This window comes from Eptatretus burgeri, chromosome 14 (genome assembly GCF_056783735.1).
Source record: "Eptatretus burgeri isolate ZD-2024b chromosome 14, Ebu_testis_v1, whole genome shotgun sequence".
Taxonomy (NCBI): domain Eukaryota; kingdom Metazoa; phylum Chordata; class Myxini; order Myxiniformes; family Myxinidae; genus Eptatretus; species Eptatretus burgeri.
Window position 1 is genome coordinate 55,924,849 of NC_140974.1, and position 26,646 is coordinate 55,951,494.

Sequence of the window (26,646 nt, forward strand, 5' to 3'; positions counted from 1 at the left end):
TGGAAGGGAGAGGGATGGGCCAGGGTACACGTAGTAAACAAGATGGACACTACAGGGACTTTCAGGAAGCAAAGCAGGGAATTTGGGAGATGTGGTTTTGGAGTGGATTAACGGGAGTAGAAAAGATCATGGTTTTGGATGGGGGAAGATAAGAGATGGTGGTGAACAGCTGTTTTGAAGACCTGGAGGGAAGAGTGGGATTGAAGAGAGTGTGGGAGTTTGTTCCAAAGGTGGGGAAAAAAAGAGGAATGAAAGAGTGAAAACATATACAATTTGTTTAAAAAGTTTTTAAAAAATTGTTAAAAATAAAAATAAAATAAAAATTTGTTTAAAAAATTTGTAAAGTTCAAAAGATGGAGAAAAAAAACGAGGAGGGAATTCATCTTTTAGAAATTAGAGCAATGCTGATGTTCAAAGTTCTATTGTGCATGTGTGCACATTTACCAGGTTCTGGGAGACAATATCAAATTAATGCGAGACAGGTGCTTCATTTTGAATGTATCAGCCTGGTGAAAGTTAATTTCCCACCAAATAAAGAGGAGCACATCAAACAAGTCTGTCCTTAGACCGGGTCCACAAATGTGCAAAGAAGCAGAGCAATGTTGCAAAAAAACAAAATAGGATTACGATGATATTCAATAGTAATTATTTATGAATTCAGCAAAGAGGTTTCATCACTCCGCATTTCAAGCCTGTGTTTCTTAGCTGTCTGCTTACTATCCCACCCCACCCCACCCCTCCCTTTTTCCTTTTGATAATTAAAGGTAAATTGATGAGATTAGTTCATGTATTCCTTGCGAACAAGAGCATTATGAGATATCAATGTTCACTCACCTGAAAAGCACACGACAAAGCTATTTGGGATAGTAAAGAAGTTTATTAGTTCATTCTCCATAAGCTTTACTCCTGATGAAGGAAAAGAAGTGAAACTCAGCAAAGATGGTCATCGTTACTCCCACCCCCCACCCCCCCCACCCCGTGTGCAATGTGAAAAGCGGGGTTAAAGAATTGATTCATTTTCTGTCTGTCTGTCTATCCGTCTGTGTACCTACAGGCATCAGTCCATGATCAAGGAACAACCTAATTTCAATTGAATGAAATATTTTCAACAGGAGTACATGAATCATAAAATGAGCCTGCAATTTAGCAGTACTTTTGCTCCAAATTTGGCAAATTGTACAGGAACTTATCATAATCGTGCATGCACAGAGAAGTAAGAAGTACAGTAATTGTTTTAATATGCCTGTCTGTCTGGCAGACAAACAGAATTGAAAATCATTCCAAACAGGAAACAGTTTTTCGGAATGACATCAATGACACAAACAACAGGCACAAATAACTAATTTCACATACATAGTAAGGTGGTATAAAAGACAGTGCATCAACAGCGGTAAATTTCCATTAAAAAGCTTGTTCCCCCCACAGCCTTCAAAACCTTTATTTAAAAAAATTGAATTATTTCTTTGAACAATGTAATACATAAATTGCCTTCTTGGCACTTCGAAAAACCTCAAGTTTAGCTGTATTTGGACAAAATATTACACTACGCCTTCTCAACCAATCAAATTTGCTGCTTGCGATCTCAGCATTGGGGAATATGGAAATTCAAACAAAAATTCAATAGGAAATGTAGATTGTGATCAGAAATGCAAAGTAAAAGTAAAAAAACAAAAACCCTTTCCATGTCCTTTTTCTCAAGACTGCGTGGCGTAAGGTGTTCTACGAACTCTCTAGTTTTACTTGACTTTTCAAGTAATTACCACAAATGGATTTTTGATCAAGCAAATCATGAACCACCAAACTTTTATCTGCAAAAAGCAACATCAAAACTCCACAGTGAAAAAAACGCACTTAATCGATACATCGTGTAAATTAAAGGCAAGTAGTGCACCTGAAATTATTTTTCTTTTCTTTTTCTTTTGTGCATGGAGGTGTGATTACATCTACGTTTCTTTTCCTGAAATTGTATGTTTGTGCACTTTTTTTATTCAGTCGCTGAAGGAAGGCATTGGAGATGTCGAGGAGAAGGTTCCTGAATTATTTTCAGAAATGCCAAACATAACAGCCGGCGAGCTATTCATTGGGGACCTCGAAGCATCCAGTGAAGCATTGACCATCATAACTGACATTTCCAAGCAAAAAGACATCACGATTTCCAATGAGACAATGGAGGTGATAATAATTACAAATGGAGTTTCTGCTCAGTGAAAACGTTTTGTGTCTAAATACGTGCTACTTATTTCATGGCCATTGGGACTTTGTCTTTTCCTCCAGCTATGTGTAATTGTATTATCTTGAACATTATAATTATAAAATCATATTTACTATTTGTGAACATGAAGACACATTTACTTTTTCTTACAGCTGGTCTTGCATGCTGGGTTTAAAAAAAGAAAAATCTTTGGCTGAAATAGCATTTACTATTCATGGTAATGTGAAGATCAAAGCCTTCTAAATTTATCATGAGACAACTATTAGAAAATATATGTTTTTAATCATCCAAAGCTGTTTGAGTTTTTGTTCATATTAAGTTTCACAAATACATGTGCTTGACCAGTTCCTATGCATCATAAGAAGCATATAATTAGATATGAAACTTGCATCCTCTTCAGAAAAGGGATTATTGGTAACATAAATAAGAATATCTTTGGTTTTATGTTTTTTGAAGTTTCTATGCCTTCCTTTCAAAAGTGTATTGTTAAATTTAACCTTCAAAATCAAAACTAGGTTTCCATTCTAAAACATAAATCCTGGCTGGCTTCAATGATGTGTCATCAGGATGCCCCCTCTCACCCAATGTATCTCGTCACATCCCTGTCATTTACCATCCTTTGTGTGATCTTCACAATCATATCCAGAGAGGAAGCTCGGACAATTGCGCATTTCAAAAGCATTTCCGGGTTTGAGCAGGTTGTCTCAAAACGTCGAGAATGCAATGTAATGCTGCAGTACAACCTGCAGTACAACCTGCAGGAGGCTGTAGTGTGGCCAATTATCTGCTTTACCAGCCTGCGCAAAGCCAGAAGAGTTTATGCTTCTTAAACATGTAAAAATTACAGTTTGTGGAATATTTGATATTTGATACTTATTTATTTATTTATTTATTTTCCGTAGACATCATTACATGAATACAAACATTTTGAAACAATTTCATCAATATGAGCAAAGTCTGACTGTATACAGAAAAGAAGGAACATCATAAGCAAATCTGAAGAGTGATTTCCTTAAATAAATTGCATTTCATACAATATGTCTTGATGTGATATCTGAATGGAAAGAAAGAGAAAAAGTGAAAGAGAGAGAGAAAATAAGAAATTCAAGAAAAGAGAGGAATATCAAGGAAGAGAGAGAGAGAGAGAGAGAGAGAGAGAGAGAGAGAGAGAGAGAGAGAGAGAGAGAGAGAGAGAGAGAGAGAGAGAGAGAGAGAGAGAGAGAGAGAGAGAGAGAGAGAGAGAGAGAGAGAGAGAGAGAGAGAGAGAGAGAGAGAGAGAGAGAGAGAGAGAGAGAGAGAGAGAGAGAGAGAGAGAGAGAGAGAGAGAGAGAGAGAGAGAGAGAGAGAGAGAGAGAGAGAGACAGACAAGAAAGATGTGCAGAGTACGATACTTGTGAAATTAATTAAACAAATTTGACCTTAAAAATAATTGGTGGTTGAATTCAATAACTAAATGTGCAAATCCACTTCAAATTTTAAGTCAATCGGATGACAACTGACAATTTTAGAAGTTCGGCCTATGTTGACCTTTTGGCTTATGTTGACCTCAAAAATAAATGGTGGCTCAATGACCTGATATGCAAATCCTCGTCAAGTTGCAAGTCAATCAGATGAAATTTTTTAGAAATACGACAAAGTTATTAACCTTTTGATCTCAAAAACAATAGGCTTCTTGCTTATGACCAACTCTACCAATCCAATCAACAATTGTTTATGACCAATCAACAACACAATAGGCTTGGTGAAAGTTCGTGAAGATCAGTTTCAAATTGTAACCTGTTGGCGATTGACAAACAAGCAGATAGACAGACAGAATTACACACAAGACCAACCAATGCACTTGAAAAATCTTTGATTTTTCACAAGCAATAAATTTAACATCTTGTATGTATCAGTCACGAGTCATCAGTCGTTATTAGAAATGTGTTACATTGCTTAGACTAAGGTGCACAGACAATCCATGTTAACTATATGTAAAAGTAAAGGTTACATCATTAACAGGAAGATTTTTCCAATCAGTTTTAGACATACTTCAATGATTCATCGAAATAAAGTTTACAGCCCAATGGAGTTGTACATTGCAATGAAATCAGATTATTGTGTTAGTATAAAAAATGTAGTCTTTACGATGGTCACACGCATGGGTAATATTTTGCAATTATGAATAGTAATTAAGAGGTAACAGTGTGCGAAAGCCAAATCACAATCTCTTCAAATGGTCAAGGTGTGTATTTTGACAAGATAATCTGTTATAAATGCTTCTTAAAAGAATCCTTGGTCAGACATGTATGAGTTTCTTGAGATAGTGAATTCCAGATGTCAGGGCCAACATAGGCTGTTCTTGGATTTTTGAAGAGGTTTGAGTGGGATAATTATGAATGGAGGAATTGATGCAGAACATAATATCAAATGCATCAGGTAGTTCATGTAAGTTAAAGCTAAACATAAAGAAGGCAATTGAAATTAAAAGGGATATACTGCTCACAAGCAGATTTTCACCATCTTCAAATGAATTATCATGTTATGATGGAGAAAACAAGGACGATACTGGTAAAATGATCAGACACATTACCATAAAGAATTCCAGAGACAATATAACTGTTATTATTAATGTTTGTAATTACATTATCAATTAACTAAGAGCTTTGAGACAATTGATATGCCTGGTGTTGGCTTAATGGTTATGGTAGTGGGCTTTGGATCCGAGGGTCCTGAGTTCAAATCCTGCTCAGATGTTGAATTAATACAAGGTGGGGTTAACTCGGCCTGTCATCCTTCCGAGGTCAGCAAAATGAGTGCCAGTTTGCTGGTATACTGTGTCGGAGTGGCGACCCGTCCAGGATTATGCCCAATAGCCAAGGAGGCTGCTTAGGCAGCACCAATGCTCTGCACAGAGGATGATCCCAATATCCTCTCCTCCTCTCTCGATAGAAAGGGTCTGCATACCAAAGTGCTGCTGCAGAAGCTCAGCCGCCAAGGCAGTTCAAGTTTTTGTTAACTTCTTGAGAGAATCACACAATCCTCACATTATTGGGATAACTGTTCCAATTTATTTTCTGCTGCTTCTGCCTTCTTGAGCAGATTGTTATGGTTATCAACCGTCTGTTTGAGAGTGATAACCTTCTTTTTGATGAGTGTCATGTGCTTCTCCAGCTCCGTAGTAAGTCCAGCTATTGGTATTTGAGGGCTAGATGACCAACGAGGTCATTATGTAAAGTCAACAGTGCAAATGTTTGCATAATGACCAACGAGGTCATCCTGCAAGCATTTTCACTGTCAACTTTACTTAGGCGTTCGACCTCAACAACGACTCCAAGGTCATTGAAAAGCTCATTCAGCTTGGGGTTGATGCTTCCATTATACCTACAATGTGTACTTTCCTTTCCGATCATTCCCAAGTGGTTCGTTCTCACAGGCAGACATCGAACCCCTTGAGTCTCTCATGCGGAGATCCACAAGGGACAAAACTCAGACCAATTTTGTTCCTTGTTCTGGTGAATGATGCAGCTATAACAACAGGATACCATTGGAAATATGTGGACGACTTGAGCATGGTCGAAGTGTTGCACAGAACTCAGCAAAGTTCGATGCAAGCCCATGTTGATGCACTTGGTGATTGGTGTTGCTTTAATGATATTAAGCTAAAGCCAGAGAAATGTAAGATTATGCAAATATCTTTCATTCAGAATGTCCCACCACAATTAAACATTGTCATTGAAAACATTCCTCTGCAAAGAGTTCAATTACTCACTCTCCTCAGTGTTATAATCCAATCAGATTTGATGTGGAATAGTCAGGTCCAGCAAATGGCATCTCGCGCTGCACAAGGACTCGACGTTCTTTGTACTTTGAAGAAATTTGGTGTTAGGTCAGGTCAGGAATGGGAGCATGTGCCAGAACAGCGCGTCGCTGCGTCCACTTTCCGCCGGTACTCCAGGGGCCTCCGTCTGGGCACCCCCCAGGCAGATGCCAGGCCCATCCCCATCTCCTTGAGATGATGGTCAACCTGCTGCAACCACGAGGCACGTGGTCGGCCCACTGGCCTCCCCCACTCATGAGACTCCCTCGCTGAGAGAATCTGGTGAGCAGGATCAGCGTCAGGAAAACGAGCCACATGTCCATACAGCCGCAACTGACGCTCACGGACTATGCAGGTAACAAATCTCATCCGAGTCTCTCTCAGCAACCGCTCGTTGGACACAAAATCCGACCAGCGATAGCCAAGGATTCTCCGAAGAGACCTGGTACCAAAGGAATTAAGTCTCCATCTCAGATCCTTGATCAGAGTCCAAGTCTCACATCCATAGAGCAAGACTGGAAGTACCAAGGACATGAAGACTCGGACTTTCGTCCTCCCGCACAGGTACCAGCAGCACCACACCCCATGATCCAATGAATACATGACTCCCCAGGCCCGACCCAGACGTCTATTGACCTCTGACTCACAGCCAGCAGAGACATGAATATCACTGCCAAGGTAAGTGAATCTCTCCATGACCTCAACATCCTCACCACAAACAGGCACAGGCAGGACAGCAGCATCTAAGATGTCACCGAAAGCCTGGATCTTAGTTTTGACCCAAGAAACCCGTAATCCCAGCGGCTCCGACTCCTCATTCAGCACCTCGAGGGTCCCCAAAAGGATATCTAAAGTCTCCGCAAAGATGATTGCATCATCTGCAAAATCAAGGTCCGAGATCTTGAGATTCCCAAACGATGCACCGCAGCTTGATCTCTCCAACATCCACCCTAAAATCCAGTCCATACAAGTGCTGAAAAGTGTGGGGGCCAGTACAGAGCCCTGACGAACTCCAGTAACAACTGGGAATAAGACAGAGATGGTACCACCACACTTCACAGCACTCTCAGTACCGGAGTAGAGTTCAGACATCAGATCGATCAGTTTTGGTGGCACCCCACGAAGACCAAGAATCCTTCAGAGGACATCCCGATTCACCGAATCGAATGCCTTACAGAGATCAACATAGGCTGCAAGCAGCTCCTGCCGAAACTCTCATCTGCGTTCAGTGAGGACACGAAGAGCAAGGATACGGTCAATCGTTGACCTCTTTGGTGTAAAGCCTGACTGCTCTGGACACTGGTGCTCAAGCAGATGGTGGCGAACCCTATCAAGAATTATCCGAGCAAAGACCTTGCCCGGTACTGAGAGCAGCGTCACCCCTCGGTAGTTGTTGCAGTCTTGGCGATCACCCTTCCCTTTCCAGAGAGGGACAACAAGGCCCCTCTTCCAATCTGTTGGGATGATGCCTGTGTTCCAGGCAGAGCACAAAACTGCATGCAATGACACGAGTGCAGCATTTCCACCAGCCTTGAGAAGTTCAGCATGGATGCCACAGATCCCTGGAGCTTTGCCCTGTTTCAACTGGTTCACCGCAGCCCGTGTTTCCACAAGCGAAGGTGGACCACAGTTGATTTGAGGGTCAGTAACAGGGATTGTAACACCCTGGACGTCCAACTCGACAGCTGGTGGATCAGCCTGGTACAACCGCTCAAAGTAACCGGTCCAGCGGGCCTTCACTTCAGACTCCTCTGTCAAGAGCCTACCACTCTCTGCTCTAACTGCAGTGCTCCGAGGGATGGGCTTGGATGAACGTAATGCGCGAATTCCCCTGTAAGCGGGATGAGAATCACCTGTCCACAGGTGATGCTCTACCCCCTCACGGATTCCTCGCACATAGGCCTCCTTGTCCACCCTCAGTGCACGTACAGTTTTACGCCTCAGCTCCCTGAACAGCTCAGCTCTGCCATTCAGCCTGGCCCTGTGACTCTGGTCAATGGTATCCAGTGTCCCTTGAGAGACAAAATTCTTCTTTGCTCTGCGGTGAGCTCCAAGGCATCCACCGGCAACATCAAGGACGGTGGTCTTGAAGGCACTCCACAACTCTTCAGGACCCCCAAAAGCACCCAGACCCCCCAAGTGTCCACTCAGCCTGTTCGCAAACTCCTCAGCTACTCTCTCATCCCTGAGCTTGCCAACATCCAGCCTAGGCTGGGATGGTACCATTCTCAAGGATTTAAGGTGCAGCTTTAGAGTTGCAACAACAAGCCTGTGGTCAGTATTGAGGAACTGAGCACTCCGGTAGACCCTGCAGTCTGGATCCTCCTCCAACGACCGTCAATGAGGACATGGTCAATCTCCTTTGCCACACCGCCAGCGTTGGAATACCAAGTCCAGCGATGAGCTTGTGGGTGCTGAAACCATGAACCAGCCACCCTAAGTCCATGACTTCTTGCAAAGTCAAGGAACTTGGTGCTATTCTGGTTAATAGTTCCTGACCCATGGGGACCAACACACACCTCATAACCGTCCCTATCAGTTCCAGTCGATGCATTGAAATCCCCCAAGACTAGAAGTGTATCTCGTCTGGGGCACTGATCAACCACAGACTCGAGCGTGGCATAGAATGCATCCTTCACGGTGAGATCACTCGCCTCAGTCCGAGCATAAACACAGACAAGGGAAATGACACCTAAGGAGTGACGAATCCTTAATCTCATAATACGCTCGTTGACTGGTGTTACCTCAATTATCATTGGGGTCAGCTTATTGGACACAGTAACAGCAACTCCTTGGGTATGGTAACCATCAGAGCGACCAGAACAATAGTAGGTGTAACCACCCACCATTATCTCGCCGCAATCCAGTCTCCGAACCTCAGAGAGAGCTGCAATCCCGATGTCCAAACGCTTGAGCTCAGATGATAACAGAGACAGGTGATCATCCTCTCTTAGGGATAGGACATTCCAGGCACCCACCCGAAGGGACCGCCTCAGGTTAACCCAAGGAGACCGCCCTCTGTTGTACAACACCTCAGCACCACTCCGAGACACTCTCCCGCAATCTGACCCAGGGATGTTACCCCGTGGTTTCCCTCCTATCATCAAGATTGGGGGTCCCTTAGGCTTTGCCCCAATCCCATCATCCGGTGAGCTGCCCTACGAAGGGAAGCTGCAGAGGAGGTACTCCCACGGAGTGGGTTTTCAGATTTTTTTTTTGCGTTTATGTGTTTTGCGGAATGAGGGGTTTTACGGTGGCCGGAGTGCAAATCCTGCCACCAACCTCCTAATAAAAAAGTAACCCAACTGCAGGAGGACGTCCGCAGACACAGTTGGGCACTAGATATGGATGGCTGTTGGCTCACAAGGAGCTCCTCCGCCCTTTGGCAGGTTTTGTTTTTAATCCTGCTGGGTGTCCATATCCAAACACCCTCCTCACCAGAAAACCTGGTGGGGGAGACTGTTTAGTTGCCGACAACCCGACCATGGAACAGGTTAGTACAGGTTTACATGGTACCTGTAGCAGGTCACAGATCTAACCTGACCTGACACCTTTTTGGTGTTTTTGGTTTGAGTGCCCTTTATCTTGTTGACATGTACAAAGTGTTTGTCCACCCTTCGCTGGAGTTTGGTGTGCCCATGTGGGGTTCTGGCATCACAAGGGCTCAGAGTGATGAGATTGAATGACTCCAGAAGCATGCGTTTCACTTTATTGCATTCCCATCTATTCAATTATTTTGATATACAATTGTTGAGTAGATGCAGGAATGAGCTTCTCTTGCATTTTGGACGTGGCCTTCCAAGGTTTGATTGTCAGCATGCTATTCTTCCTTCTCCATGTCAATATGTGTCTAGACATAATATTCAACTCAGAAATGCTCAACATTTTGACCGACCTCAGTGTAAGACTCAAAGGTATAAAAATTCGACAATTCCTTTTTTAACTAAAATGCTTAATTTTGCGATCAAGATGTAAGTATCAATTCCATGTACAATATCTGTTTATATTGTGTTTTAATTTAGCTTGTAATCTTGGTACTTTTACATTTGTTATTAACACGATTCTTCTTGCTGTTTTGATGTAACCGTGTATCTATCAGTCTTCTGACTGTCCACCAAGGAAGCATTAATAAACCGAAATTAAATGCAAAAAAGTATTTAAAAATAAAAATTCCCAAACAAAATGGTTTGATGTTCCTTTGAAGGATGAAACATTTTAGAACTTTCACTCAAAGGTTTAGATCTGATTTCTTGAAGACTGTTTCTTTGTCGGTTTGAGAAACAATAAAAGAATGATTGTTTGACCAAAAGAAAATGGTACCATTCAAACACTCCATTTCAAACATCGTTTGTACGATGAACAAACTTGTAAATTTTTTACTGTTAACAAACGCAAATGTGTAAATCACAGAGAATGCTGTCCAGAAGTCAAATCTTTAGGGACAATTTATTGAATGTTCTGCTTTACAAGAAAACAACTAAACTGATGGTTTTTCTCTCCTCTTTTTTGCAGCATTTTATGGCAACAGCAAGCAACTTGTTGGATGCGAACCTCGCTGATTCATGGAAAAAGATCAATGACAAAAATGAAACAAAAACGGATAGCTCCAACATCCTCAAATCAGTGGAAGTTCTCTCAAGTCTATTTAGGCCCAATGAGGACACATTTGAGATAACAAAAAACAATGTTGAACTGAAGGGGAGCCGCTCTAATGGATTCAAAGACGATTTCACGAAAAGTTTTAGACAAACTGATACTATCTCGATTCCATTAAAATCAATTGATGGCCAAAACATTACAGTGACAAGTATATATTTGCCAACAATGTCTAAAATCCTACCCAAGCAGTTCCCACCATCAAAGAATAATTATTCCATGGGTAGTGCTGTCTTGAGCACTGTCATCATTCACCATGAAAACAACAGCAATGACAATAGCAACATGGAGATATCAATGACCTTCACCATCTTGAACAATTCTAATCCATACGAGTCTCTTTGCACGTTTTGGAACTACAGTGAAGTAAGCAACTAATATATTCCTCAGACTGTTGATTTATCATTTGTTTCACATTTGAAGGACCATAACATAACAGCTGCTGTATAACACTTAGCCCTTCCGTGCATTTCAGGAGAACGGGGAATGGTCCCCGGAAGGCTGCAATGAGACTGTGGAAGGGAATCAAACAACGTGCAATTGCAGTCATTTAACAAGCTTCTCTGTGTTGACTTCTCCCAAAACTATAAACCTCCCTGGGTTGGAAATAATCACCTATGTTGGTGTGGGAATCTCCATCGGAGCCCTCGTTATTGCTCTCATCATTGACATTTTAATCTGGCGCTTTTTTCAAAAGGACCAGATCTCCAAGATCCGTCACATCATTCTTGTGAACATCTGCCTCACTTTGCTCTTTGCTGACATTTGCTTCTTGTTGAATGCATCATCACTGGCTAAAGAGAGCTTCTGCATTGCTGTAACATTTTTAATGCACTTTTTCTACATGAGCCTCTTCTTTTGGATGCTTTGTGAGGGGTCTTTTCTTTTTTACAAAGTTGTTTTCCCTTTCCATTTTGCCACATCAACAAGGATCAAAACAGTGCTATTCATAGTAGGCTATGCCTGTCCAACGATCATCACCGTGATAACCATTGCGGTCACACAGCCGAGAAACGTCTACATACGTGAAGGAACCTGTTGGTTAAAATGGGATCAATCACGAGCTCTACTGGCATTCGTCATTCCTGCTTTCATCATTGTTGGGATAAACTTCATCTTTCTGATGGTGGTATTGTATAAGATTTGCACGCAGGGCAGGATGGGAGTGAGCACCAACAATGACGATGCAGCTAAGCTGCAGCGTATCTTGCGGAGCCTAATCATCAAGATGCCCGTCCTGGGCACCACTTGGGGGATTGGTATTTTTGCTTTTGCACCAGGAGCTGAACTGAATAAAGGCCTTCATTACACTTTTGCCGTTTTGAATGCTTTTCAGGTAAGTCATGGTACTCATAGGGCACTTTCAATGCATCATTTTTATTGTTTACACCTTAGAGGAACACTTTTTATGCTGAGACTATCTTTTCTGTTTTTCAGGGATTCTTCATCTTGATTGTGGATTATCTTATGGACGCAACAGTAAGTCTGTCACAGTTATAACTGGCAAGGCACTTAGTAGAGTGCATACCTCCACCAGGCTGAACAGTTTACATTTTGTATCCCACTGATTGGCCAGATCTGCATCCGGACATGAACAAAAAACGAATCGCTTGTTGTTGTCACTTACTTAACTCACCCACCAAGTTTTGTCATAATCCGTTCACAACTTTTTGAAATATCGTGTAATAATATATCGATTTTAGCCGCATTTTCTCACAATGGTGAAGACTCCTTTAAATTCTCAAATCTGGATCTTCACGAAAATCGAAGCAATTTATCCTTGTCTCACACACACACACATACACAATGGGTACACCTAATTTAGTTCAAATCTGCCCAAAACCTTTTGAGATGTCCTGCTCACAGACAAACAAACAGACAAACAAACAGGGGTGAAAACATAACTTCTGTCCATCTTCAGTTGCAGTGGTAATGAAATGTTATATTTATGTAGAATTGCTGTATGGGGTGTCTCCAAATTGAAACTAGAGCAAAGGCGATGGTTCACCATCACAAATCCCCACGCTCCCACCTAAAGCAAAGTTGAATGATAGTGAAAAAGGTTCCACCAGGAATGACTCGATGTCAAATTTTGAGTTTTTTCCACAATTTTAACCCTTGTGACCATAAGTCCCCACCACTGAGGTATGAACATGGTGTCAAATCAAATCGTTACATATTTCATGCTTCTCCTAATGTTAATTGAATATCCAAAGTATAATGAAAAAAGATGTTTTTAAATGTGCACGTCATTGCATGTTTTGGTATTCGACCTTTTTACCCCACCCCGGGGGGAGAGGACGGGTGGGGCCAACATGACACTGCTCCTGCACATTCGTGCCATGTGGTGATTATAACATCCAAGTTTGGTGAATTTCGGCACAACTGTTTAGGAGAGGAATGCATGACAGACAGACAGACAGACAGACAGACAGACAGACAGACAGACAGAGACAGAGGGACAGAAGCAGATTTCAAAATCCACTGTTGTTTTTTTTTCTTGAAAAAAGCGTGGGGATAATAAGATAATACTGAGTCGATTATGGTTAAAATAATTGAAAGCTTTTTAGTTTGTTGATGGAATTTAACTTTTGCTTGCAGGTGAGGCATTCTTTGAAGAGGGTCATCTTTGGCTATTCTTGGAAAGTAAGTGCAAGTTTTGATATTTGGAAGTTCATATTTATGATGTATAATCATCTCTTGTCGACAAATCATCGCATTCCATTTATTTTGCTGCTTGGGATTTGGATTATTTTTGTTTGTTTGTGTTAATCTTTCACAGAATACAGTGAATATAATCCTGAAACATGCACAATGAAGCAACTGCACACTCACTACAATGAAAGGCAACAGAAAAGGGCTTTTCATTTTACAGCAAATTAATAAATAATTTTGCAGGTTTTTAACGTTTTCCCCCCAAATCAAACATTGAGAGATGCAATGCTTTACTTTGTGTTGGAAAACAGTGGTTGCACCTCAGAAAAGATTATTTATAGTTTGTTCTCCATCAATAAATGCCAATTAAAGCAACATGCTGTAATGACCTTCCAAAGGTCATCAAAGGTATTGCTGAGTGGATGGCAACATCAATATATGAGACAACCACACCTCCAAGGAGAGCTGAACTATCATGGTTCTACACAGACCCATGACGAGCAGTTAGCGTAGATGCATATTCTGGTGGGATCTATGACCACGCCAGTTATCAGTCAGGATTCCTACAAATTTCGTCTTTCATTGTTTCCAAATGGACCAAAACGTCAGCAAGAGAAAATAGCAGCAAGAGGAGGCATGCACCCTTTAAGGAATACATAAATAGTAAAAACACATACACAACAGAGACAGGGAAACCATGGGGCATAGGCCACCGCAGAATCTGAGCATTCATGCAACACAGGAGTGGACCAGAGACTCAAAAGGATGTGGGAAAAAGAAAGCATGGGGTGATTCAAAGCACAGATCAAAGAGCGCAAGGTCCATCGGTCCTACGCAAGAGAGCGAGAGTCGAGCACATGCTTTTCACCCAGTCGCCTCTCCATTGACCGATGGCCCTGGGCCCAATCACCACATCCCATATGCAGGCAGGTGGTGGCACACACCATATATATATATATATATATATATATATATATATATATATATATATATATATATATATATATATATATATATATATATATATATATATACATATACATATATATATACACATACATATATATACACATATACATATACATATACATATATATATATATATATATACATATACATATACATATACATATATATATATATATATAATATTGTTACAAATCTGGAAACAATGCGCACTCAACATTCAAGTCCCAAAGTTAGTTATTCCGGTAAATACGTGTGTAGCCAGGTCCCTTTCCTTTTTGTTTAATGGGAGGTTTGAAAGCGTGCGTTGTGACGTCTTTAGTTAGGTTTTATATCCAACGAGCCATCCCAAACCTTCCCATCACGCTCCATTACCACCCGCTGGCTGCTCGTACCTTGACTTGCCGAGAGGGGGGCCTCACGGTTCCGGTCCTCGGGCCCCACAAACGATTGTTTTTGTACAGTGGGCCTTTCAGGGCTCTGTCTCAGGGCTCTGCGCGAGCGAGGCCATGTAGAGAATATGGGGTCTCCAAACAGGGGCCACGGCTCCGCCCCGATAGGGTGCAGCCGTAGGCCAATGAGGGGCGGACAGCGAGATGATTTTCGCCAAGGCCCCTCTCCATGTTGGAAGAGATATATCCCCAAGCAGACTCGGAGGGTCGTGGCCGTTGTCGTTGGCGTTGTCGTTGTCGTTGGCGTTGGCGCTGGAAATCTGGAATACTTGAGTGGTTACAAGTTGGTTGACAGTGGTTGGGCTGGAGAGTAAGTGAACCAGCTTGTTCGTGGAGCCTTGGTGGGTCCCGTCCGCAACCCTGATCTCCGCCCCGGAGCTCCGATTGCTCCACGTGGCTCACATGGGGAACACCACGGAAGCAAGCATGTAATGCGATCAACGGGGTGATGTTACGCTTTTATTTATCACCCCAATGGAGGGGATGTGCAAGTCATAAACCGCCGCCCTGGTGAAGCAAGGTTCGGAGGGCCTTGCTCAGAGTACACGATGCCCCGCCGGGATGTAGCGAACATCCTCGTGTGTGGGCAAAGGAGCACTAGTTAGTGGGATGGGTTTAGTGTTCGTTAGACCAGCTTCATGGGGCCTGAGCAGTTCTCCATGGGGCTGGTGGGACCAGTTAGTGGAAATTTAGTTTAGAAGTAGAATGGATTTGAGACTTGGACAGAACATGGAACATGTAGTGGTTGGTTCCTAACAGCTTAGTAATATAATTAAATGGAATGTGCATTAGTATAAGGGATGACAGGGAGCACAAATTATTTTGGAGGACGTGGAGAGTAGATCGTCAGTGTTGGTGTGAATTGAAAAGAAAAAGAAATACAATAAATGAATGTGGGTCAGCGGCCCTGAGTGTGAATGGAGTGAATGTGGAATGCATGATGCGAACGAATGATTGGGGGGAGGAGTGAATCCCACCCAAGGGAACCCAGGGTTAGTGTAATGTTAGTTAGTGGATTCGTTAAATTAACCAAAACGGATGTCAGTTTGTTGTTGGTGTGAACGAAGGCACGAAACCTTTTGAAGGGTGCAGGAGTCTATTGACCGGCTGGGAGCGTGGTTGGTGAAATGTGCGCACTGAATAGAGGGCCCCCCGGGCACCAGAGTAGTCGGCCAGAGTAGGCCATGGGTCCAAGGGACCGAGTTAGTGTAATGGGCACGGGCAGCCCACGGAAATGGGACCCGGAGCACCAAAATGCCACGTGGGCATAAAAGGGGACACTGCCAGGGGCATTCCCCACGTTCATACGGAGTCGGTAGGCTCAGAGATAGCCTCAGCGACCCGGGGGTGCCGTAGTTTGAGTTCGGCAGATGGGTATCCCTGCCAATTGAGCCACGCTGCCCAGCCACAAAATTCTGCAAGAGCATGGGAGAAAATTTCTGGGCCGGGCCCAAATTAATAACGAACACCAACACAGGCGACGGGAATCATGGTTTCTAGAACTGACAGTTTAAAGAGGCAGGCGTGTTGAAAAGCCCCGGGGATAGATTAACGTTAATAAATGCCAGGATAGAAAGGGAACGTGTACCCCTTCGCACCATCCATCCCTTTGCTGTTTGTAGGCCGCTGGACTCAGCTTGGGAAATTGCTGAAATCTGAAGGAGTTATTCTGAGGCTGCATTGGGCCTCGAGACAGATTCACCAGTCTCTTCCTCAATCCCCTCAAAAAAAGGATCTTGGGGATTGGGGATAGATGGTCAGGACAGGTTAGCCAGACAAAGACGATAAAGGGGCGAGGGACACACATAATTCAAAATAAAATAAAATAAAAAGTCTAAATTTCGTTGTTCTTTTGTTACAGGCTAATGGGGGTGGGTATGGACAAAGACAAGTAAAGGCGATAGGTTGGGGGGAGACTATAGGGTAGGTCCGAGCCTGTTTTAAGACCGGCCGGCGCCACCACACTCCCTCCACAACCTCACGAGACCAGACTGAGGCCGGCCAGCTTCATGTGCCGACCTGCAGCACCTTACCTGGTCTGCATTTGCCATGCCATGCTTCTCCTGCCTTTACCTTGCCTCCATACCTGCCATGCCTTTGTTTGCATTGTCACAACCTTCACCATGTGCTTCAGGACCACCTCTGAAAGTATTTTTCAAGGACTGCCCTGCAGGCAGCTGCATTCCCAGGGACTGCATTTGAGCAGCCCGGATATCTCCTTGTTGGTGCATAAAGGCCAGTTCAAATGGCCTGTGAGACGGCGTATGACCTGTCGTGTTAGGGTGAGTTGCCTCCAGCAGCTGAAATAAAAAAATAAAATAAAAAAGAAGAAGAAGAATTCAACGACAAACAAGGGACCTTTGAAGGCCCTAAAGACGTCTGACCATCAGTGCCTGCTGTGCGCTCACCCACAAATGTTAACTTTGCTGTGTTTTCTCTCCTCAAATCACAGGTCCTGAGCCATGGGTAGTGTAAATCGCCATGGGTAGTGTAATAAATATTAATCAATATTAGAAATGCACATAATTTTAACCCACCTGTTGTTTGTTTAGTGCCGGAAATGTAGTTAAGTTGTCTGAGTGAGTCTGCTAGTTTAGTTACGCAACGCACTAGGTTATTTCTTTTTGGGACATGTATTTCAAATATCACACTCAGGGATCCGTAGGTAAAAGGTATGATAGGAAAACCTACACCTGCATGCCACACGAAAATTAACGACTCGGGTTGAGTCTATAAAAAAAGGGGGGGTAGTGTTATGAATCTGGAAACCATGCGCACTCAAGATTCAGGTCCCAAAGTTAGTTATTCCGGTAAGTACGTGTGTAGCCACGTCCCTTTCCTTTTTGTTTCATGGGAGGCTCCAAAACGTGCATTATGACTTCTTTAGTTAAGTTTTACATCCAACGAGCCATCCCAAACTTCCCCATCACGTTCCACCCCGGCACATGAACAATGCCCTTTACACATCGGTGGGGATTCTAACCTGAAACACATACTTATCGAAATAACTGATCTCCGGGGAACCTGTATGATGTTTTGTGAATTTCCGCAACCGCAACAATATATATATATATATATATATATATATATATATATATATATATATATATATATATATATATATATATATATATATATATATATATATATATACATGTTGTTACGAATTCCACCGGTTCGACTGCCACGCATGACCGCTTACGGCCCAACCGCAGTCGCGCGTCCATCGAAAACCGGAATTCAGTCGTAGCTTCCGGACAACTCCGGAAACCTGCTGCGGGTGCCTTAACGCACCATAAATTGCCAAGATTCTGTCCACGCGATACAGGGTTAATCGCCGAATCTCGATATACCTAATTATGTACGCAGACAGAAGTACCGAGAATTTATACCTCGACGGACCTTGAGCGGGTCGAGGCGTTACCGTACCCGCACCGTGCGTGACCTGAGCGGTTATCACCAAGGTCCGTCGGACCAAATAATCACTTTTATTGGCTTTAACAGGCTGCTAATTTCCGGAACTCACTGTGGAAGTCAATGGGAGGAAATGGACGCAACGAGCAGGTTTACATTCAAACAATGGGGCATTTATTAAACAAGCAATCAATGGGAGAAGGGGACATGACACGAGCAAAGCCTACAGCCGATGTATATTTAATTATGTACAGGCATGCACTTAACCAGCAATTCTACTTAAGGCCCGGTCACACCTTGACGTTTTAGCCAACGTATGCCGATTTTTGAATTTTTTTTCTAAAACGCTGGCACACGTTGAAGACGTTATGGGTAAGTTTTGATAACATTGAGAGCACGCTGGCATACATCGTAGTACGTTGCCATACGTCGTTGTACGTTGGCTTTAAACGTTGTACTTTTCGGTTGTCCTCAAATTTTTTCATGCTTGAAATTTCACGACGTATGACTCACACGTTCCGCTACGCTGGCCACAAGTTGTAGGCACGGTCTGCGATCGTTGACAGACGTCAACACATGCTACTTGTAAGTTAATCATAAGTTGAGACATGCCGAGGTAATGTTTAGAGTACCCGAAACTTATTTCCTACCTATGATTAACGTGTTGTTGGCACGTTACGCGATCGTTGCCACACGTCGACAGACGTTACTTTTAAGTTACTCATAGGCTGAAAGACGTCGGTATAATGGAGCGTCCTTGCGTCAGCGTCCACGGCCACGGCCAGGACACTTATTTGCAGCATTCTTCAAACTTTTCTTCGGCATGACGAGGATGTTCACACTTCGATGTCTAGCTTGGCTATGATTCCAATTGTCCATCGGCAGCGTCTATTTAAAATAGTCGAGTTTGAGCGTTTTAACACGTTCAGAAGAAACGTTTCAAATTTCCAAACCCCAGCGTCAAAAAAAAAAAAAAAAAAAAAAAAAAGGCGAGTGACAGCAATTTAAATCGTTCATTGTAAACAATGAAACTAGCTGAGTGGTACCGTTTAAAAGTCATTGAGTGTAAAAATAATCCAATTGTTGAGCGCAAGCGTCTACTTTCAATAGTGGAGATGCAGCCATTTAAATCGTTGAGTGGCAGCCCATGAACCTACCCGTGGACACGTGCGTCACGTCAAACGTCAAACGTTCAAAGCACGTCAAACATAAGTTAGAAATAAGTTTCGCGTAAAAAAGACATTACCGCGACGTGTTTCGACTTATGAGTAGCTTATAAGTAGCCTTTGTGGACGTGTGTAAGCGTCCACATATCGTGTGTAAAACTTATCCCCATCGCATGCGGAACGTGTGTCATACGCCGAGTACGTCGTAAAATTTTGAACATGTTCAAAATTTCTTGACGTACTCTACTTACTACGACTTATGATAGCGTATTTAGCGTTCTACTCGCGCATACCAAACTTACCCATACCGTATTTGACGTGCCCCAACGTTTTAGACACACTTTTTGTTACGTCGGCATACGCTGGCAAGATCGCCAAGGTGTGACCGCGATTTTGACCCTTCCATTTCTACGGCAGTTATGATTCGAATCGTTGTGCGTTAGCCTTTTAATAGGCTATGCGTGCAATGCGCTATGCCTGAGTTAGACTATTGTTGGGCATCGGTTGTGTAGGCCGACAACAGGTTCAGCATTCGTTGGTATAAGTTATCTATAACACAACGAAACGTTCTGTGTAGTTACCAATGCGTTATACATAAGACCAAGTCGCTATGAATACGTCCGAATCTTTAAAAAAAAACATCAAAAGTTCAACGTAACCCAGCGTTTTACATAAATTTTAACACGTTGCCATCGCTGGCTAAAACGTCAAGGTGTGACCGGGCCTTAACTTATGTTTGACGTGCTTTGAACCAATTCTTTACGTAGTCCCAACACAGATCGACGTATGTAGACGTATTCCAATGACGTCTTCCGGTCGACAAAAAAAAAAAAAAAATGAATGTGTTTCTAGCTTACAACTGCCATATAAAGACGTGTTCCCAGCGGTTTTGGGAATTGGTATATAAAAATGGTGTTCATAAAAGGGGAACCCAACAGTGTTTTCGAGTCCTTTTTGAGTCGATGTCCATGTCAGCAGTATCAGTATCAGTATCAGTATTAGTATTAGTATTAGTATTAGTAGAGAACATTGTACTTTACGGTAATTCCACATATCGACGGTCCCCTGTGCCAGTGCGCATGCGCAGCCTGACCCGGAGCCAGGGATGTTGTGGGTGTTTCAACCTGTTCAATACTTGTTTGATTATTGTCGTTCCACGCTAATAAAGTGGTCGAACAAATTGAACTCTGTTCTTATTTATAATCAAACAAGTTGATGCAGTCGAGTAAAGATCGTCGGTGCTGAGGAGGACGCGACTGGGTGAAAACGGACCACGAGAACGTCGACAGTGAGTTTGGATTTCTCGGGTTCTGTACCCAATCTTCGCCCCCAGGACACTGTACACACGTGTGCATCACCGAAAATAGAACGTTTACTCCAGAATAACTGTTCCTATGGCGCCGGTGGAAGCAGAGTGCCCGATCGAGGGTTGTGACTATATGGCTACACACGCAGAGGCGGCAGTGGTGGCCGCCATGTTGAGTATACACGCCACTGTGCACGTCGCCGCCCCCAGGGCGGCGAGCTCGAATGCCAAGATGGAGAAACTCAAGCGTCCCTCCATAGCACTGGCCGGAACGGGCGAGGCCTGGTCGTACTTCATAACCCGCTGGGGCGAATACAAAACAGGTACTAAGCTTGTCGGACCGGACATAGTCGCGCAGCTACTGGAGTGCTGTGAGGAGGAGCTGAGAAAGGACCTCACTCGCGCGGCGGGTCGGAGCCTCGTGGGCAGCGATGAAGAAGACGTCCTCGCCGCCATGAAGGCGCTCGCCGTCCGGACGGAGAACACGATGGTAGCTCGAGTGGCCCTGTCTAACATGCGGCAGGGACACGAGGAGCCCGTCCGGTCGTTCCACGCCCGCATCAAAGGGCAGGCGGACACGTGCAAGTATGAAATGAAGTGCACCAAGGCGGGGTGCGATCAGGTCAACGACTTCACCGAAGAGATATTGCGCAACGTGGTTGCCCGTGGCATCGCGGACCAAGCAATACAACTTGACCTACTCGGTGAGAAGAACCAGGACATGCCATTAAAGGACATGATAGAGTATATCGAGGCCAAAGAGTCTGGAAAACGCTCGGCATCGCGCCTGCTTGACACTCAGAGCACGGACTCGATCAGTAGTTCGTATCGGCGGGGAAAGCGACAGGACGTCCGCGCCAGAGTAGGAGCCAGGCCGGAAAAACGGAAGGCCAAGCCCGAAGGAGTATGCATCTACTGCGGCGAGGTGGGCCACGGCAAAACGCCTCAATGGCGCGCCAGACGCGCCGAGTGCCCCGGATACGGTAAAAAGTGCCGGAAGTGTGACCGCCAGAATCACCTCGACAAGGCGTGCCTGGGCGGCCGATCGGCAAGACCCCCATCTAAGGAGACCGACGGGATGTACGACGAGCAGACGGCAGCCTTCGTCGAGCTATGCACGGTCACCATGGCCAGCACAGAGGACGAAATGCGCACGCTTCCCCTCGCTCACCACCTGTACGATGATATGTGCGATAAGTGGATGAAACGCATATCCGACCCGCAGCCATACGTCAACCTCACTCTCACCAACAAGCGCGAGGATTACAAAGCGCTGGGTTTTAACCTCCTGAAACACACCCGCGCGGTAACCCTACCCGCTATGGCAGACACGGGGTGCCAGAGCTGCCTGATCGGCATTAAAGTCGTCCAACAAATGGGCCTGAGTACCGAGGACCTCATACCTGTATCCATGACCATGAAGGCCGCAAACAACAGAGGAATTCGTATCCTCGGAGCCGTGGTAGTCAGATTCGCCGGTAACAGTGATGACGCTCGGAGATTGGAGACGCGCCAAATCGCATATGTGACGGACTCTTCAGACCGCATCTTCCTCTCCCGCGCGGCCTGCATGGACCTGGGAATGATCTCGGACAGATTCCCGACACTCGGAGAGGTGAATCTGACAACCTCGGAATTGTGCGACTGCCCGCGACGCGCGGAGCCGCCGACCAAGCCGACCGCACTCCCCATGCCAGCGACCGAGGCCAACAGAGAGGCACTACAGTCACATTTACTCAGGATGTATGCTCAGAGCACATTCAACACGTGCCCACACCAGCCACTACCGAGAATGACCGGCCCGCCACTACGTCTTATGCTCAGTGAGAACGCGACACCGGTTGCCCATCACACTCCCATCTCCGTGGCCATACATTGGCAAGATGAGGTAAAAGCAGGCCTCGACCAGGACGTTCGGCTCGGCGTGTTGGAGGAAGTACCCGTCGGCACGCCGGTGACATGGTGTCACCGCATGGTAATTTGCGCGAAAAAGAATGGCAAGCCGCGACGCACCGTCGACTTTCAGGCCTTGAACAAGCATGCGTTCCGCGAGACCCACCACACCCAATCCCCGTTCCACCAGGCGAGACGCGTACCTAACGGGAAGCGCAAGACAGTATTCGACGCATGGAACGGTTACCATAGCGTCCGCCTACACGAGGACGACCGCCACAAGACGACCTTCATCACTCCATGGGGGCGCTACCGGTACCTATCTGCCCCACAAGGGTATATGGCATCGGGGGACGGTTACTCACGACGATACGATGAGATCGTCGCGGACATTGGTAACAAGACCAAGTGCGTAGATGACACGCTCCTATGGTCAGACACGATTGAGGGGAGCTACTTCCAGGCGGTCCAATGGCTGGATATATGCGGCCGGAATGGAATCATCCTCAACCCGGAGAAGTTTGTCTTCAGCGCACCCACGGTGGACTTCGCGGGCTTCACCATCACCATGACCGACGTGCGACCGTGCAGCCGCTACCTGGAAGCAATCCACGATTTCCCACAACCGCGTAACATCACCGACGTCAGATCGTGGTTCGGGCTTGTCAACCAGGTGGCATACGCCTTTAGTATGGCCGAACGAATGCAGCCATTCCGGAAGCTCCTGAAAAGTGGAGAACGCTTCCAGTGGTCCATGGAGTTAGAGGACATATTCCGCGAGTCGAAAGACGTGATCGTACAAGAAATCGAACACGGTGTCCGCATATTTGACAAAACTAAGCCAACATGCATCGCCACGGACTGGTCGAAGGAGGGAATCGGATTCTGGTTGCTTCAAAAGCACTGCCGATGCGTGCCAGTTAGACCATTCTGCTGCACTGATGGATGGAAAATAACCCTGGTCGGCAGCAGATTTACACACGCGGCAGAATCCAGATACGCGCCCATAGAGGGCGAGGCTCTCGCAGTCGCGGACGCCTTGGACAAAGCGCGCTACTTCGTACTGGGCTGCGAGAACCTGATCGTTGCGGTAGACCACAAACCACTGCTGAAACTCCTTTCGGACAGAGCACTTGACGACATACCCAACCCCCGCCTCAGGAACCTCAAGGAGAAGACCCTGCGTTATCGCTTCCGCATCATACATATCCCGGGCATGAAGAACAAGGCGGCAGATGCCATGTCGCGCAGGCCAGTTGGCACCACGCGACCTCCACTCATGAACCTTCCAGATGACAATGCCACCATAGCGACCCACTTCCAACCAAGCACGCACACCGACGTCCTGTCCCTCCTACGCCAAACTGAGCCGGAGTATGACGACGACGTCGAGGACAACCTGGCATGGTGTGCCGCGGGCCTCGAATCATTGCGATCAGTAACATGGGATCGCGTCAGGGAAGCCACCAGCAGCGATGGCGATATGCACATATTGGAGGGAATGACAATGAACGGCATCCCCGACTCAAAAATCGAGATGCCAGAGACAATTCGCGACTATCACCAGTACCGCGAGAACATTACATCGACAGATGGAGTGATCCTATACAAGGACCGAGTAGTCATACCACCCTCACTCCGCGGCGATGTGCTGAGCGCCCTACACGCTGCCCACCAGGGCGTATCAATGATGACCGCCCGCGCAGAATCCTCTGTATTCTGGCCAGGCATGTCGGCCGACATCAGCGCCACTCGGAAAAACTGCGAACACTGCCACCGGATGGCACCATCACAGCCTGGAGCGCCACCAACTCCACCTATTCCGGTCGTTTACCCCTTTCAGGCAGTGTGCTCGGACTTCTTTGTACACAGGGGTGCACACTACCTTGTGACAGTGGACAGATACTCGAACTGGCCGATCATCTCAAAGTCGACGGGTGGCGCCGCCGGACTCATAAACCACTTACGTCGCGCCTTCGTGACGTACGGGACACCAGAAGAGCTCGCGTCGGATGGGGGACCGGAGTTCACCTCCACCGAGACCAGGTCATTCCTGCACAGATGGGGCGTACACCACCGCTTGTCATCGGTGGCCTTCCCTCACAGCAACTGTCGCGCGGAGATTGGAGTTAAGACAATGAAACGACTTATCACGGACAACACCAGCCCGCAGGGAGAACTTGACACTGACGCTGTGCAGAGAGCGATACTACAATATCGTAACACGCCTGACCCTGACACGAAGATCTCCCCGGCAATGTGTGTCTTCGGCCACCCGATACGCGATTTCATCCCAATTATCCCCGGGAAGTACAGACCGCACGACACTTGGCATGAGACCCTGAAAGCGAGGGAGGAGGCCCTCCGCAAACGTCATATCCGCACAGCCGACACCTGGGCAGAACACACCAAACGCCTTCCGCCACTTGCTGTAGGGGACCAAGTCCGCGTACAGAACCAGACAGGATTCCACCCAAAAAAATGGGACAAGACAGGCAGTATCGTGGAGGTACGCCAACACGACCAATACGTGATCAAGATCGATGGCTCGGGCAGAGTCACACTTCGGAACAGGAAATTCCTGCGCAAGTTTAGCCCAGTTCGCAATGACCAGCTGCCACCCCGGTCTATCTATGATGATCTAGCAACCCGCATCACTGTACCTGCACCCGTTGTAACACCGCAACTGCCTGACCTCGACAGCGAACCCGTGACATCTGCGACGCCAACGGGGCCCACGCCGGCACTGACGTCAGTATGCACACCCCAGCGCAAGACGACACCCGTTTTAGACACGCCAGCAGCACCAGGACGAGGCACACCGAGGCGCGCGATCCTTCAGACGCCACCATCGGCCCCTGAAACCCCGAGAGCCCCATCCCCACTGGGGCCCGATGTGACACCACCAGCACCAGCGATAGGTCAACGCCGATCCACCAGAGCGACCAGCGTGCCTGCCTGGCACAAGGACTACTCCATGGAATAGTCACACGATGGGCGATATAAACTTTTGTTCATTCATTAAACTTAATATTTTCTCAGCCTTTATCTATTAACATAATAAAGACTCGGAGGGAGATAGAGAACATTGTACTTTACGGTAATTCCACATATCGACGGTCCCCTGTGCCAGTGCGCATGCGCAGCCTGACCCGGAGCCAGGGATGTTGTGGGTGTTTCAACCTGTTCAATACTTGTTTGATTATTGTCGTTCCACGCTAATAAAGTGGTCGAACAAATTGAACTCTGTTCTTATTTAATTAGTAGTAGTTTGTTCATGTTGGCAGTAGTAGGTGAGTGTGAGGGGGAGGGTGTGGGTTATGATGGATCGTCCTTGCGTCCGCGTGTCCACGGGTAGGTTCATAGGCTGCCACTCAACGATTTAAATGGCTGCATCTCCACTATTGAAAGTAGACGCTTGCGCTCAACAATTGGATTATTTTTACACTCAACGACTTTTAAACGGTACCACTCAGCTAGTTTCATTGTTTACAATGAACGATTTAAATTGCCGTCACTCGCCTTTTTTTTTTTTTTTTTTTTTTTTTGACGCTGGGGTTTGGAAATTTGAAACGTTTCTTCTGAACGTGTTAAAACGCTCAAACTCGACTATTTTAAATAGACGCTGCCGATGGACAATTGGAATCATAGCCAAGCTAGACATCGAAGTGTGAACATCCTCGTCATGCCGAAGAAAAGTTTGAAGAATGCTGCAAATAAGTGTCCTGGCCGTGGCCGTGGACGCTGACGCAAGGACGCTCCATTATACCGACGTCTTTCAGCCTATGAGTAACTTAAAAGTAACGTCTGTCGACGTGTGGCAACGATCGCGTAACGTGCCAACAACACGTTAATCATAGGTAGGAAATAAGTTTCGGGTACTCTAAACATTACCTCGGCATGTCTCAACTTATGATTAACTTACAAGTAGCATGTGTTGACGTCTGTCAACGATCGCAGACCGTGCCTCCAACTTGTGGCCAGCGTAGCGGAACGTGTGAGTCATACGCCGGCATACGTCGTGAAATTTCAAGCATGAAAAAATTTGAGGACAACCGAAAAGTACAACGTTTAAAGCCAACGTACAACGACGTATGGCAACGTACTACGACGAATGCCAGCGTGCT

General features: G+C 45.5%; 1 protein-coding gene across 2 annotated transcripts in view; it reads left to right on the forward strand.

The window, feature by feature from the left end:
- LOC147013248 (adhesion G protein-coupled receptor F3-like) overlaps positions 1-26,646 on the forward strand; it is a 156,025-nt gene that overhangs the window by 105,561 nt on the left and 23,818 nt on the right. For both annotated transcript variants that reach the window (XM_085854927.1, XM_085854928.1), the window contains 5 exons: positions 1,993-2,172; positions 10,524-11,033; positions 11,143-12,003; positions 12,105-12,146; positions 13,269-13,313. In XM_085854927.1, coding sequence (XP_085711053.1) covers positions 1,993-2,172; positions 10,524-11,033; positions 11,143-12,003; positions 12,105-12,146; positions 13,269-13,313 — 1,638 coding nt within the window. The remainder of the gene's footprint in view (positions 1-1,992; positions 2,173-10,523; positions 11,034-11,142; positions 12,004-12,104; positions 12,147-13,268; positions 13,314-26,646) is intronic.